The 16,952-nt window shown below is 43.1% G+C and overlaps 1 protein-coding gene across 6 annotated transcripts in view; it reads right to left on the reverse strand.

The window, feature by feature from the left end:
• Nucleotides 1-16,952, reverse strand: part of BRAF (B-Raf proto-oncogene, serine/threonine kinase) — a 1,024,017-nt gene that overhangs the window by 128,007 nt on the left and 879,058 nt on the right. For all 6 annotated transcript variants that reach the window (XM_033958817.1, XM_033958818.1, XM_033958821.1 and 3 more), the window contains one exon: nt 11,879-12,010. In XM_033958817.1, the coding sequence (XP_033814708.1) occupies nt 11,879-12,010 (132 nt within the window). The remainder of the gene's footprint in view (nt 1-11,878; nt 12,011-16,952) is intronic.

Raw genomic sequence — 16,952 nt, forward strand, 5'->3', positions numbered from 1 at the left:
AGATGGTTGGCGTTTGGTTGTGGGTGTTTGAGTCATGGGCGCTGGGGACTGTTTACTTGTATGTTAGTGAGAGGTCTGCGGGATCTCAATATGGGGGAGGGGGGCGATGGGACAGGTCTTTGTGAATGGGGTCATTTACTATTGTTCTTTTTTTGGATTATGGGTGGATTTAAGCTGGTCTCCTGGCCTTTTTTGTTTCAGGTTCTGGACTCTATTGGTCTGGGTCCGCATATGCGGGAATGGATTCGCATTTTATACACTTGTCCTATAGGCTGTATTAAGGTGAATGGGGGCTATTCTGATACTTTTTCTTTAGAGAGGGGCATGCGTCAGGGGTGCCCTCTATCCCCGCTTCTTTTTGCCTTGACGGTGGAACCTTTAGCACAGAGGGTACGGGCCAATAGAGACATTAGGGGGATTTCTATCCCGGGGGGGAATGTAAGTTGACCCTCTTTGCTGATGATCTTCTTTTTACGGTTGAGGATCCAGAGGGCTCTTTGCCAGCTATTCTGCAGGAGTTGGATGCTTTCGGGGTGGTATCGGGGTTCCGTATTAATGTTGGGAAATTCGAGCTGCTTAATGTCAACCTGTCTCCCGATCTGGTGGAATTTCTTCAGAGACTCTTCTCGTTTCGATAGGTTAAGCATTCCTTGCACTATCTTGGGGTTTATTTTGGCCCGCTGGGCGCTAATATCTATGACCTAAATTATCCCCCGCTCTTTCGTTGCATTCGGACGGACTTGGATAGCTGGCGGGATCAATATTTCTCCTGGCTGGGTAGGGTGGAAATAGTAAAAATGATGATACTGCCTCGTCTTTTGTTCTTGTTTCAAGTCTTGCCACTTTGGGTGAGTAGATGGACGTTGGAGGAGATACAACGGCATATTTTCCACTTTATTTGGGCGGGGCGTAGACCGCGGGTGAGCAGGAAGGTTTTTTATTTGGGTTGGAGTGCAGGGGGACTGGCGGTCCCTAATGTGTTGAAGTATTATCAGGCCGCTCAGCTACGTGCTCTTTTGGAATGGCAGACACAGGATACGAAAGCGTGGGTAGTGATTGAACAGGGCTTATCAGGTGGGGTACCGTTGTTGCATCGTCCCTGGGTGCTGGGGAGAGCGAGGATCGAGGGAGGTTTGACTTCGGTAGATACTTCCTTGAGGGTTTGGAATATGGTCCAGAGGGGCTTGTTGTTGGGTAGGCGCCATTCTTGGTACACCCCGTTGCGACATAATCCGGAGTTTGTGCCTGGAAGGGGGAAGGGGGTGTTTGCAGGTTGGGAGAGCCGAGGACTGGTATGTGTGGGACAGTTGTGGGATCCAGTTTTGGGTCGGATATGGTCCTTTGCGGAGCTTCAGGGTCGTTATGATTTACCTGCTAGAGATTTCTTCCCTTATTTGCAGGTTCTCCATTATCTCCAGACCTCGGGAGTTGTGGGTGCCTTGCGTGGTGGCAAGACGCCCTTCGAGTTGTTATTGGGCCTGGTGCTCCGGCTTTGTATTGGTGCCTTAATGTTTGGGGGGATGTTCCCCTACCATATATGAAAGCTTGGGAGGCGGATTGGGAGTCTGCTATCCCTTTGGAAACTTGGGAGGATATTTGGAGGGAGGTGTCTTCAGCGGGTATTGCAGCCTTCTTAGTTGAAAATGGGTATAAGATTCTTTTTCGGTGATACTAAACCCCTCAGGCTTTGGCAAGATGGCGAGGGGGCCTTTGTTGGAGGGGCTGTGGGGAGGTGGGTACTTATCTCTAAATGTGGTGGGTGTGTGGGAGGGTGAGAGATTTTTGGGCTGAGGTTTTCACTCGTATTTCTTTGCAAACCAGTCCCGGAGGACTGGCGACATGCTCTTTTATATTGGCACCAATTGGATCTTGATTGGGGAGACTCCATGTTTTGCAAATTAGCTTTTACTGCAGCCTGGTTAGTTTTGGCCTCCTCTTAGAATCATGTGCAACCCCCCAATGGCAGCTTCTTTACCAGCTGACGGCTGTACAGTATGGTAAACAGCACGGCTATGCCCGTATTTGGCGCCGCTTCCGGGCATGTGCTTTGTAGGGTTCTCTGGTGGAGTTTGAGTTGGGAGCTGGGTTTGGGGTCTGGTGGGCTTTGGGACTGTTTGGAGTAGGTTTTCTGGTAGTGTTCCTTTTACCCCTTTTTCTTCTTTTAATAATAATAATAATAATAATAATAATAACTTTATTTTATATACCGCAGTACCACAAACAGTTCAGAGCGGTTTACAGTGTAAGAGACTGTACATTTACAGCGAAGATACAATGAGGACTGTACATATTCAGTAATGGTGTTTATACAGCGAAGAACAATGTAGATTTACCATGCAGGAGACTGTACATATACAGCAGAGATATTTATATAGTGGAGAAAGCAGTGCAAGAGACTTATACAGCAAAATGCAATGCAAGGGACAGAATAATGCGGTGAAGCGGTTTACTATGCAATGATGGATTACATATCCCTAAGTCCTACAGTTCCTTTCATTACAATCAAGAATAAAGCAGTGTACAAAACCAATGCAGGGTGATGAATGTCAAGAAAAGCAACTGTAGGGTCATGAAATAGTTAACTGTTGTTTAAAATATTGCTCTGGCCTACATAGCTGAAAACAGTGTTTAATCTATTGACTGCATCTGCCTAAAATGTATGTCCCTACCTTACCACATTGTAAGCTGAATAGATAAGAGTTTGAGCCATGATGTACCCTGCCCTTCTGTACATTTACCTGCAAGAGTTAGATAAGTGTCCTGCTAGTGACCTGCTAGTGTGAGCTTAGAACCAATGAGTGTTAAGAAAAGTAACACGTGAAAAGCTTTTTCTAGAATTCAGTTGTATAGCCAGAAAAATGAATAAATATCTCTGTAACTTCCTGGTTTCGGCACTTCTGAGCCAGCTTGGAGCTCAGGGGTCCAGCATGCATGCTGTGAATAAAACTTGTACTTCTTCACGCCTCTGACTTTGTGTGTCCAAGTGACCTTTCATTTGGCTTCCGAACAGGGACTTGAAGGTCTCTTGACCACTGGTTACTCGATTGGTCACTTGTTTCTGGTCCTACGGCTGATATGTCTGCTTAGCCGGCTGCCTTCCTTTTGGGGGGTTGGCAGACCTCAGGACGTTGGACCGCTTCAACTGACTTATCTAGTCTCAGTTTAAAGTACAAGAATCTGTATCTGTATCTGTATCTGTACCTGGAGTGGCCACTATCTGGTAAGTGGGGATTGATCATCCCTATCCTGTCTCTCGTCTCCTGCCTAGTAAGCCACGTGATCTGTCGCTGAAAAGTTGTGGGAAAGGGATTCTAGGAACTGTTATTTTCTGGTTGAGTAACTGAACTGAAATCTGTTGTGTTTTGTGTGTTTGAGAGTGTCTGAGACGTCCTTGAGGACGAAGCGAGTGTGGACCTGTTAGTACTGCGTTTCCCTAGCCCGGAGACGGGCGGGGCCAGGAATACAGGGAAGTGTTTTTTGTCCTCCATTGCACAATGGGGGGATGTCTGTCTACCTGTGGGGATCCCTTGATATGTTAGCTAATTTTAAAAAAGGAATTTGTCTTTGATTATACTTAACAAATCAACCCTTATTTGTCTGTGCCAGTTAGAATGGCTGATATTTGGTGTGGGCTGGCCCCCTCTGGCTCCCTGGAAGAGGTCATAACCCGTCAAGTTTTTATGCATTCGTTTGCTGTCGGTTCCTCTTCCAGTCAGCCTATTTTGCATTCCAATTGGAAAATCCTTCACCGTCCTTGCTTCAGACCTTGCCAAATTCTTCCCTTCATCTGATTCCAAGTCCTGCAGTATCCCGGGTTTTTTTATGAGTTCTGTCTGTCCAAATGTATTAGTGAAGTTTAAACTGTCAGTTGTTCACAGCATGAGAGGAGAGTACTTTTCCTTTTGTGCTGATAAGGGCCATGAAGTGTGTAGCACTTCCAATGTGGTTTCTCCTGAAACAGATAAGTGGTTTTGCATTTGAAGTTTTTGGCTATGTTATAAAATGTATATGCATATTCAGAAATGCATATAAACGAAAAATATGATTTCTGGAACTTATATTCCATGCTAAAAAGAAGTTCTTTGTCCAAATTTAGTAGTTATTTGTCTAAATTTAAAGTTCTGAAAAGGACTACATCTGTAATTTGATCTCTTTGATCTTTAAGCAACTCTCTCTCCTTTGTGAAATTCTGTAGGAAGGGGGAGTAAGTCTCTACTGAGACCCATGTTGATTGTAAAAAACAAAAATTAAAAATGAACAATGTTTAAACTTGTGAGTACAGTAAAACTTTGGTTTGGGAGCATAATTTGTTCCAGAAGTAGGCTTGTATTCCAGGGCACTCGTGTACAAAAATATACATACTTGTATTGCAAGCCCTTGCTCGTTTGGAACAGTCACTGCATTCCTGCAGCGTCATATAGAGAGGAACCATTGGCTCAGTTGTGAAAATGTGATGCTTCTATACTGTATGTACGTGTATTGCAAGACGTTGCTGGTATAGCAAGTTAAAATTTAATCATTGCTTGTCTTATAGAACACTTGCAAACCAAGTTATTTGCAATCCAAAGTTTTACTGTATATTCCAATCTTTGTTTTGTATTTCTGTATATAAAAATTGTAAGTTTACTTATAACAATGTAATTTTTAGGAATGCTTTTGTATTGAAGTAAATATTTTTGCCAGTCAGCTGATAGTGAAGGGACTGCTGCTTTAGAGAGCGCTTGTGTCAGACTACCTTGCTTAGTGGGTGGATCTAGAACTGCATTTAGCTTAATTTTATAAGTCAGCTCTTTGGGGTAGGAACCTGATATAGAATAGGGATTGAGAACAATTCTTATGTGTTAGTACACATCTTAAGTTCAATTATTTTGTACCTTCTCTAATCTTTTGTAAACCACATAGCTCTTCACGGTATTGCGGTATATAAACTGTTATTATTATTTTTTATCTGAGTCTTTCAGATAGTGGGTCTGCCTTTTAAATTTTCCTGTGGCCATATTTACATTGATTTCAAGTATGCCTTCCTCGTGTCACCTACCTTGGCTTTCAAATCTCCAAGGGTACCAGGTCCCTTCCTACACCGAGGTCCAGGCTGTCTGTAGTCTCCCTGTCCCTGATAACTGCAAGGCTCTGAGCACCTTTCTCAGTATTGCAGGATACTGTCCCATCTGGATCCCTGATTTCTCTACTATTGCTCGTCCTCTGTATGATTCCACCAAAGGCGCTGACTCAGCCCCTTTTGTCTGGACCCAACTTCAGGAGCGTCTTTTCGCTGCCTCCAAAACTTCTGACTCAGGCCCCTGCCTTCTGGCCCTTCTGCCCAAGAAGCTGAGCTGTATGCCCTCACTTCTGCCCTGCGCCACTCTGCCTCTCAGTCTTGCAATATATATACTGACTCCAAATATGCTTTCCTTAACTTGCATTCCCATAGGGCCATCTGGAAATATCGAGGTTTCATTACAGCCTCCGGCCGCCTGATCCACGTACAACTACCCTCATGTGTTTCTGTTATGCACTGCCATGCTTACAGACGCGTGATGGACCTTGTCTCTCGTGGCAATGCCCTTGCCGACCGCACAGCCCGAGCTGCCAGTCTCTGCCCCCTCTTTCGGCCCCTCTGTATACAATCATTCCTTTTTTGGATTCCCTTACACCCCAGTACGCTTCTCAGGAACAGACTTGGGCATGCATTATTTTGGGCCAGTCTGTCCTGAAAGGGGGGTGGATACAAAATGCGCCAATTCAAGTGCCAATCCAGACCCACACACTGATACTTCAAACGTAAGCACAGCGGGTACTCTCATAGTTATTCCTCAACACCTGGCCCTCACGATTGTCAAAAGATGCCATGATCTGGCACACTCTGGAGAACCCGCTATGAAAATTGACTCAAGAGACATTTCTTTATCAATCACCTTGATCAGCTAGTCCGGAATATGGTCCGACAGTGTGTTGTTGGTTCTAGAATAAAATTCCCAATCAGATGACTGCCACCTCTTGGATACCAACCTATTGGAACATATCCGATGCAGGTTCTGTCTGTAGATTTTACCCACATGCCCATTTCCCGTTCCCTCAGTCACTTCCTAGTCTTCACAGACACCCTGACTAGATGGGTCAAAGCCTTCCTTACTTGCACTGAACGCGCCAGGGAAGTAACCAAACACCTCCGGAATAATTCCGTGCTTTGGTCTCCCTGTTTTTATAGGCAGTGACAATGGCCCTGCTTTCATTGCCGATGTTGTCCAACAAATTGCTCAGGCCCTCCAAATTGAATAGAAATTATATGCTGCTTACTATCCTGAGAGCTCTGGTCAGGTCGAAAGAATAAACAGAACTCTTAAGACCCTTCTCACAAAATGAATTGAAGAAACTAATCTGTCCTGGCCTGTCCTGCTGCCTTCTGTTCTTTTTCAGATTAGATGCATCCCATCTAAGCCCCATTTGAGCTCATGTCCGGCCGGCCACCACCCATTGTGAACCCAGATCCTGGTTCCTTTGCTACTTTGGGATCAGATATCCTCCAGAGTCAGGTCCAGTCTTTAGCTAAAGCCCTTTAAGAGCTCCACAAATGGGTCCTGGAAAGGGCCCCACTATCGATAGCTACACAAGTCCATGGGTATGTCCCTGTAAATACAGTATGGCTAAAACTTGGAAGTCAGACCCCTTGAAACCTAGGTGGATAGGTCCTTTTACTGTCCTAATTTCTTCTCTTACAGTTGTCAAGGTGTCCGGACATGAAACTTGGTTCTACTACAACACGGATCTTCAGCTGAAGCTTTCTAAGACCTCAAAAGTTCTGAATATTTACCACTGTACTTATCAGGTGTTCTGAATATAATTCTTTATAAGTGTTTGAGTTTAATTGACTGCCTGTGGTTCACACTGCCTTTAGCAAGTGTCTTGAGTATAACTGTTTGAAGTTTTCTAAGTTGTGCCTGAAAGAAAAATGAGCTTCCTATGCTAGTATATATAGATATGATATTTGTGTTGCCCTCACTTATGTTTCTTTCTTCTGTATTTTGTACTTAACAAGTGCAGCCCCTTTGCCTGATGTTTGTTTGCATGAAGGAGTTAAGTACAGAAAGTGTCAAACATTTGAGAGTATTTTCTGTTTCCAACCAACTGGTGATGAAGTTTAAAAGTGGGCGGAAATCTGCATTTATAATGTTGAGGGTCCACTTATCAACTAGACTCTTATTGTAGACCCCACTCGCCCGGTGTCTTTGTATTGTGATACATGTGTGCTATTTGATGTTTCTCAAGGTCATGGTACTACCCCTAATTCAGTTTTGTGTGGCTCCCTAGATTGACAGCGTTATTATACCAAATGTGCTAAGTATATAGGTCTGTATAACCTGATGCCTTTAAGAACTGCCCCTATGAGGAAACCTTCACTAATGGTGGAGCCTGTCCTTTATGAGAAAGAATACCCCATCTGCCTCCCTTACTATAGGTCCTAGCTCCGGCCCCTTGTGTACTACAGGCTACTGTAATCCCATGGTTTTCACTATCACTGACCCATATAACTGGAATGCCAATGTCCAAGTCCAGAAGGCCAGAGACTGCATGGCATTGTATATTGATGGTAAAAGGTGAGACTCAGGTACTGATGTATATGTCCGAATTGTATCCCACTCATGTGCTCCTGTCTATCACTCTGTGGTGTTTCCCCAGTTTTATGAAATTATGAAAGTAGATACTAATATCCTGTAATCACTAGAAATCTGTTTATATAGTTTGCTGAAACTATAGGTCAGACTCTTAATGTTAGCAATTATTTTGTATGAGGAGGGACTGGTATGGGAGAACAGTGGCTATGGGAGGCAATGCAGCTGGACATGTTAAACCTGACTTCACAGACCCTCACTTTTACGTCAGGTCCACGACCTTCACGATGGGCCTTGTGAACCTCCATTGTTGCTTCCCACTGTCTTCAGCCCTTCAGACACTGCTTAATGGAACTTCCTATGAATTATGGTCAGCTCCTGATAGTTGATACTGGCTCTGTGATCTGTTTGCCTATTCTTGATTGCCTGCTAACTAGACTGGTACATGTGTGCTTTGCATGATCCGTCCCAGCTTCTTCCTGTTACCGCTGGCCGATGGTGAACACCTGGGAGCCCCTGTATTCAACACCAGAGGTCGCCAAAAGCAGTCTACTTCCACCAATTCCCTTAAAATAGGTGAATGGGGTGATGACTGGCCTGCAGAACGGATCATTGCTGCTTATGGACCTGCCACGTGGACCGAGGATGACACCTGGGGCTATCAGACCCCAATCTATATGCTGAACTGCATTATTTGTCTACAAGCTATATTCAAACTGATAACTAATGAGACCACCTGAGCTTCGAATGCTAAAATGCACACTGCTATTTATCAGAATCGTCTAGCTTTGGACTATTTACTAGCTGCTGTGCCTGTGATAAATTCAACCTCTCCAACTGCTGCCTTGAACTTGAGTAAAGTGATTGAGAACGATGTGGATCGTATCACCAAACTGGCTCATGTTCCTGACCAGACCTGGCGTGACCTTACTGCAGACTGGATCTCTGGTACCTTCAGCTCCTGATTGCCCTCTGGTTCAGCATTGAAGATCATCTTGCTGGTTGCTGCCCTGTCTTCTCTGCTCCTTTGCTGCCTGCCCTGTGTGGTCCCCATAGCCATAAAGCTGCTCCACTGAACTATGGACTCTGTTGTCAAACGTTCCACTGCTGCATTGGCCCTCTCCCAGTATCGTCCCTTACCCACTGGGAACCCCGACTTTCCTGACCCCTAACTTTATTTTGTCAGGCTTGGCTCCTTAGGTACGCCAGCCTGAAAGGGGGGAATGTAGGGTCATGAAATAGTTAACTGTTGTTTAAAATATTGCTCTGGCCTACATAGCTGAAAACAGTGTTTAATCTATTGACTGCATCTGCCTAAAATGTATGTCCCTACCTTACCACATTGTAAGCTGAATAGATAAGAGTTTGAGCCATGATGTACCCTGCCCTTCTGTACATTTACCTGCAAGAGTTAGATAAGTGTCCTGCTAGTGACCTGCTAGTGTGAGCTTAGAACCAATGAGTGTTAAGAAAAGTAACACGTGAAAAGCTTTTTCTAGAATTCAGTTGTATAGCCAGAAAAATGAATAAATATCTCTGTAACTTCCTGGTTTCGGCACTTCTGAGCCAGCTTGGAGCTCAGGGGTCCAGCATGCATGCTGTGAATAAAACTTGTACTTCTTCACGCCTCTGACTTTGTGTGTCCAAGTGACCTTTCACAACCAGTATCAATTACAGGATGGAAGTATTTGATTATTTGGTGATGGGGGGGAGGGGTTTGAGAAATTTGTTGCAGAGGAAAGATTTGAGAGATTTTCTGAAGCATGAGTAAGATGGGGCAGATGAGATGAGGGTGGTCAGGCAGTTTGTCCATCTGCCCGCTTGGTACGAGAGAGTTCTATTGAGGAATCTTTTGTAGGTGCATCCCTTTGGGGAAGGGTAGGTACACAGATAGGCATTACGCCTATTCCAGGGAACACAAAGTGGTGAGACAGATATATCGGGGACAAGCCAATTAAGATTTTGAAGCAGAGGCAGGCGAATTTGAAGATGATTCTCGCTTCTATTGGCAGCCAGTGCAGTTTTCTATAGTAAGGGCTGATATGGTCTGACTTTTTGAGGCCATAGATTAGGCGGACCGCGGTGTTTTGGATTAGTCTCAGACGTTTGATGGTTTTCTTGTAGGAGCCCATATAAATTATATTACAGTAATCCAGAGTGCTTAGGATTAGGGATTGGACCAGCAGTCTGAAAGAGGGGAAGTCGAAGTAATGTTTGATGGTGCAGAGTTTCCAGAGGGTATAAAAGCATTTTTTGACCTGGGCATTTTAGTGCTTGGAGACCTTTATTTCTTATTTGTGGCTTGGGATTTGTGCTCTGTCCCTGGGAGGGGGGAGGGGGAGGGGGTTATCCTGTATTGTGTGTGGCTCTATAGCTTTTGCTTGTATAGTTTTGGGACTTTGCTCATGTTATTTCTGATGGTTGTACTTATGGTACTTTTCGTGAGTTATTGTTTGTATTTGCTGCTGTTGGCATTTTTCATTTCTAAATAAAAAAGCTTTTATTCAAAAAAATAAATGAGGGCGCAATCTGGGGGAACTTATAAAAAAGATCAAAATTTTATAGTTTGCCCTTAACTACTAGTGTACAAATACCTCATGATAATAAAAAAAATATGAATTATATGATCAGACTGATTGTACTTCCATGCTGGTTAATTTATGCCATCATATGCCCGTGTTGCCTGATGTATATCGGCCAAACTCGGCGGGTTGTTGAGAATTGCAGAGCACTTGAGTTGTTTACGGAACAAGAAGGAAGAAGCGCCATTGGTAGAGCATTGGCTTGCCAAACATCATCGGAAGTCTGATTTGAAATTTGTGGTGTTGAGGCAATTTCACGCTACCCATGGAGGCAATATCACTAGACAATTGGTGAATTGTGAGCAAAGATTAATCTATACATGGGATACGGTGGTCCCCAAAGGACTAAATAAAGCTGTGGAGTGGCCGTTGGGCTGCTAAAGATAATACACCCAATCAGTTTAAAATACGTCAGAAGTGAACAAGTGTTATAAAGGAAGTAGTGAAGGCGCTTAATTCATTGCATTGAAAAAGTCTGCTAGCAGCAATGCCAATATGAAGCCCGATGTGGGGTTCTATTCCAATAATAGGCCGCATGATGTTTGAGAAAATGTAAGTAAAGAAGGATTTCTTGAAATGAATCTTGGCTTTTATGGTTTAAATTTATACTGATATATAGGCTGCTTTTTCTAGAGTGCTGCAAATATCTTCCTCTTGATAAAGCGAATAGGGAAACACGTATAGTGTCAACTCACCAGAGACCATATACTGTGTCGAGGAAGCTCTGGATTTTACAGATGAATTGTTTGAAATGATAAATTGAAGCTGGATGAATGAACTTTGAAATGAATGAACTTGGATATTTATTATGATTTTTGTATTTTGAGTTTTGTTTTTGTTTTGATTTGATGGGGAGCACTTTTGGATCTGCAGCTGAGCCCAGGAGGATACAACAATTCTAATGGAGATAAGAACTCCTCTGGTTTTTGCCTGCTTTATTTATTTGGTAGGGAGGGACTTAAACTTGATAAACTAATAGAACCCTGCGCTCACGTATTATGGTTCACTTTGGCTTTTACTGAGCACTATTATTTCTAAGATTTATGTTATAGATTTTTTTTATATTTCAAATTAGTAAATTCTCTTTTTTTGTAGAAAGTACTATCCCTAAACATATCTCATAAGAATGGAATGAAATCTAAAGGGGCAATATTCAAAGTGATTTAACCATCCAGAAATGGTTCCCAGCAAGTTACATCGCTTGTTTGGGGTTAACCAGTCATTCTCGGCAGCACTTAACTGGTCACTACTGTTGAAAATGACTGGTTAGTACCTACAGCAAAGCTAGTTATTTTGGGGACATTCCAGGGTAGAGTCAGCATTTGACTGGTTAAGTACTTAACCAGCCAAGTTCACTGCATGAATAGGACCACATAAAAGTTAATTCTATTTTTATGTGGTGTCCCATAGCTGGCTAAGCGCTGTTTATCACACTTAACTGGCTCTGGAAACCTGGAAATTGAATGCCAAAGCCTGGACATGGCTAGACATTGAATTTCTGGGCAATGTCAGCAGTGGTAAGCAAAATGCTGAACACTGAAAGGTGAATATTGACCCCTAATTCATTAGTTCAGCTTTTTAAATGGCAAGAAACTTGAACTTTTAGAAAATTGTAGGCATGAAGGTTTTAAAATTTTTCTTTCAATAAATTATTTGCTTCTTCATAATTAAATCAGAGCTGTCTACCTGGTCTCTGTTGTTGATGTTTGAATATGGCAACTGTCCAGTCATCAATTCATACAAGACAATTCCAAATGCATATACATCCGACTGAAAACTATATGGATTCTTGTCTTGCATCCTAATGACCTCTGGGGCCTGTGAAAAGTACAGAAAGAAAATTATTCATCATTACAGTTTATTCACTCTTGCATGTCAGCAAATTAAAAATATTAATAAATTTCTATGCTTGTGGAGATGGCGCGGTATACAAACCTAAGGTTTAGTTTAGTTTAGTTTAGTTTACACCAATTACAGATAACAAAAGCTGACATGATGAAAATGATGACGTCAATAAAATTATTTCTAGTGCAACAGGTGTGTCATTCTGGACTGTAGGATATACTCCCCATGCTCACAAGCCATACAGATGGCATCCACTCTTCTGTTACGTTCCTTCTGGATTCAGTATGCTAGGTGTTCAATCCCTTCCCACAATCTGGGAGTTGCAGAAATCCAAACACTTTTCTGAGCACATGCTCCTCCCACCTCAGAGAAAGAGTTAGAGCCCCCTGTAGTTTTTAATTTCTGCAAGCAATCTGTGCAGAAGTCTTTTGGATTTGCTCTGCATCTTTTTCTTATTTTTTCACTTAAAGTTCATCTTTTCAGTGGTTTGAGTGCCTTGAGACCCCTTTGCAGTGGTCCTCCTGTCAGAGGAAAGGACACAGTCCCACAGAGCCGGATTGCTGTTTCACTGAGAAACCAGTGGATCTGTAGAGTAAGCCTGCTTTATGCCATCCTTCCTGAATTCCCCTGGGAGCTCGCTTGCCCTCTGACCTTGTCAGGGGTTTAAGCACAGGCTGTATGCATCCTGAGTAAAACTCCTCTGGGTTTCAGGGTCCAGACTGCGTTTCCCATTCCCAGTTGCGTGGAGAGGGGGCGGAGGTTACAGTCAATGTCCATCCGACTGGCAAAGTACTGATTGTAGAATGCGTATTATACTAAACTTTCTCGTTTGCAGAAGAAAGGGTGCCAATTAAATTTTGCCCTGATGCAGCAGAGTTTTAAAATAAGAAGATAGGAAACTGACAGGGTCGACAGTCAGTCTAGAAGAGGTATGCAGACAGATTGATAGGCTTAGTAACGATAAATCCCTGGGACAGGACGACATCAACCTGAGGGTAATCAAGGAACTGAAAGGGGTTATAGCTGAACTGCTTCAACTAATAGCCAATTTATTGATCAAATCATGAAAGATTCCGGAAGATTGGAAAGTGGCGAATGTTACGCCGATCTTCAAGAAATGTTCGAGGGAGATCCGGGAAACTACAAACCAGTGAGTCTGACTTCGGTACCGGGAAAGATGGTAGAGGCGCTGTTAAAGGACCGCATCATCGATCACCTTGACGGACACAAACTGATGAGGACCAGCCAGCATGGCTTCAGCAAAGGAAGATCTTGCTTGACAAACTTACTGCACTTCTTCGAGGGCCTGTGCTCTTCAACATATTTATAAACAACCTAGAAATTGGCACGACGAGTGAGATGATTAAATTTGTGGATGATACAAAGTTATACAGAGTAGTGAGGACACAGGATTGTGAAGACCTTCAACGAGACAAACATACTCAAGAAATGGGCCGCAAAATGGCAAATGAATTTCAACATGGATAAGTGCAAGTTGATGCATGTCAGTAACAAAAATCATATGCACGAATACAGGACATTTGGTGCTATACTCTGTTGTCGGCCCGCTGTCATGGGCCTACATCCAATGAGAGACCTCACACTCAATATACTGTTGCTAATCGATAAGTATCTTTCAGCATATAGAGTAACAGAGCGTGATCATCAGGCCTGAAGATCCACTGGTGTCTGTTCTGCCTACTTCCTCTAAAAGGCCTGTTTTTATACATTTCTAGGTGGCCAGCACCACGTTGGTCTAAATCACATGATTAGTTTTTATTGGTTATTTCTTTCACATCATTACACTTGTTAATTCACTAATTGGTTTATAATATTCGTGTCATGTTATACGTGCGTCCTGTTTACCAGAAAATCTATCTTTTCCCGCATATGCTGTTTTAATTTATCGTGTCAGCAATCTCAAGCCATTGGCCAGTAAAGCCTGTTTGTCACATGGCATTCTTGCAAAATAATGTACTTTTCTATTCTTGATCAGGATGCTGATCAGGATGTGTCAATCCTTTTATGATATCATAGCAGATGTGGTGCTTTGTTTATCATGTAAAGGGGGTGAGTTTCGCTTGTTTTGCTTATCATGAGTTTCGCTTATCTCAGCAGGTTATTTCCCAAATGCTGTATAACATCTTACCATTATAGTCAGAATGTTTTTGTGAATTATTTCCAGGCCTTTAATACAATGGTTTATTTTAGCAGAGGTTGGGTCAGGGTGGTCTTCCATTTTCTTCACCTTTAGCTCTACCTAAAGGGCTTATTTTGCTTCACCTGTATCAATACAAGGACTTACTGTTTTTTCCCCCCCCTCTCAACTCAGAGAGAGCCCCCAGGAAAGAGACTTGGGAGTACTAGCAGACAAGTCAATGAAACAGTCCGCACAATTTGTGGCGGTGGTGAAAAGGGCAAACAGAATGCTAGAAATGATTAAGAAGGGGATCACAAACAGATCTGAGAAGGTCATCATGCCGCTGTACCGGGCCATGGTACGCCCCCACCTGGAATACTGCATCCAACACTGGTCGCCGTACATGAAAAAGGAATTAGTACTACTCGAAAGGGTCCAGAGGAGAGCGATAAAAATGGTTAAGGGACTGGAGTTGTCGTACAATGAGAGGCTAGAGAAACTGGGCCTCTTCTCCCTTGAAAAGAGGAGACTGAGAGGGGACATGATCGAAACATTCAAGATATTGAAGGGAATTGACTTAGCAGAGAAAGAGAGATTGTTCACCCTCTCAAACGTAGAGAGAACGAGAGAGCACTCGCTAAAGTTAAAAGGGGATAGATTCTGCTACATAACTCCAGGAAACTGGAACAAAGCAAAACCAATCTTCGAAGATTTCATATACCGAAACTCACTAACGTCAACCTACAACTTAATTCTATGAGACCTCAACCTCCACCTCGAAAACCAATCTCACAAACAAATTAAAAACTTACTATCATACCTCGAGGCCTTCACATACAAGATACTAGACCCTCAAACCACACATGAAAAAGGACACCAACTCGACATTGCAGCCTACATGTCCCAACAGCCCACTCAACTGGAAATCCACACATCAAACAGATACTGGTACCGCTCCCTCTGGTCTGACCATTATACGTACTCCTTCAAAATCAACTGGACCAAAAACAAAAGCAAACCAATTACACAAAAAATAACTTACAACTCACGTCACTACATCAGCCCTACCAAATTCTGGACAAAAACAGACACCATAATCCAAAACTACAACCCCAAAGACTTCATCTCACAATGGAGCCACCTAAGTACAGCAACTCTGGATGAGCTAGCCCCAGAACAACCCAAAACCAGAATCCATAGAAAATCAGACAAATGGTTCGACAACGAACTACTCTAACTCAAAAGACAATGCAGACAACTAGAAAGAAAATGGAGAAAAAATAGCCTAGATTCCACAAAAACAACATGGAGAACATTACACCAAAAATACAAACAAAAGCTGAAAGAAAAAGAAAGACATATTACACAAAGCAAATAGGAAAAGGATCCCAAGGCACAAAAAGCTTTTCCAGTTACTCAAAGAACTCACCAACACACTATATCTAACCAATAGCAACTTCCCCCACCCGCAGCCACCTTATTAGCCACATTCTTCAAAAATAAGATCACAACTATCAGAGCTACATTCAATGGAACACCTATTCACCTAGAAGAGATCTCAGCTTCCCCTACAGAGAAAGAATCAGTAGCAGACAGTACCTGGTCCCACTTCTCACCTATAAAATGGTCAGACCTCAACAAATTATACAACAAATACAGTCACGCAGCCTGTGACCTTAACCACTGCCCACCATACCTATTGAAAACCTCCAGTACGCTATTCCACACTCTGCTCCTATAATGGATACAAACTCTACTCACAGATGGCCAGTTCCCACAAGACTTCAGCGAAATCATCATAACTCCGATCCTAAAAGACCCCAAAGGAGCAACAGACCAACCATCCAACTACAGACCCATAGTCTCAATTCCACTTTACGTCAAGCTAATGGAAGGCCTCATAGACCATCTACCTTCCTCCATCCCATTGTCCTCCGGCCCCCCATTACAGCTCGAGTTCTCAAGCAAAGTTCTGGGTGTCACCTTAGACTCTTCTCTATCCTTCAACGAACATCTCCAATCCCTGGTGAAGAAATGCTTCTTCAGCCTTCACATGCTAAGGAAAGTCAGACCCTATTTTCACCAAAAACACTTCGCAGTACTAGTACAATCCATCATCCTCTCCAGATTGGATTATTGCAATTCTATCTACCTCAGCCTAACCAAGAAAAGCCTCCACAGACTTCAGCGGATTCAGAACGCCGCAGCTAAGCTTGTTTTCGCGAAAAGCAAATTTGATCACGTCTCACCACTCCTGTCTAAGCTCCATTGGCTCCCAGTAATCCCCAGGATCCACTTCAAATGTGCGTGTCTGGCCTACAAGATCCTACATGGCATCCTTCCTGCCGTTATCCCTCTATCCTGGAACTCCCCAACCCCTACTTCCTCCAGATCCTCCCAAATTTTTAAATTATCCTTCCCTTCCATAAAAGGTATTTCCCATGCAGGCAAACTTGGGTCATCCCTCCCCTTTAGAATCACTGAGATCTGGAATAACCTCACCTCCCCACTCCGAACCTCAAGCTCCCTCCAACTCTTCCGCAAACACCTAAAAACCTGGCTATTCTCAAAACTGTAACACTTCCCCCCTCTTAGGCCTCTCACCTTCCCCCTTTACACCTAACTCTTTAATCTCTCCACTGTAGTTCCTCTCTCATCCTTCTTCCTGTAAACCGTGCCGAGCTCCGCATTCGTGGAGATGGTGCGGTATATAAACCCAAGGTTTAGTTTAGTTTAGTAATAATAATAATAATTTTAAAAAAACGTCTAAAAAGT

This window comes from Geotrypetes seraphini, chromosome 9 (assembly GCF_902459505.1).
Source record: "Geotrypetes seraphini chromosome 9, aGeoSer1.1, whole genome shotgun sequence".
NCBI classification, from domain to species: Eukaryota; Metazoa; Chordata; class Amphibia; order Gymnophiona; family Dermophiidae; genus Geotrypetes; species Geotrypetes seraphini.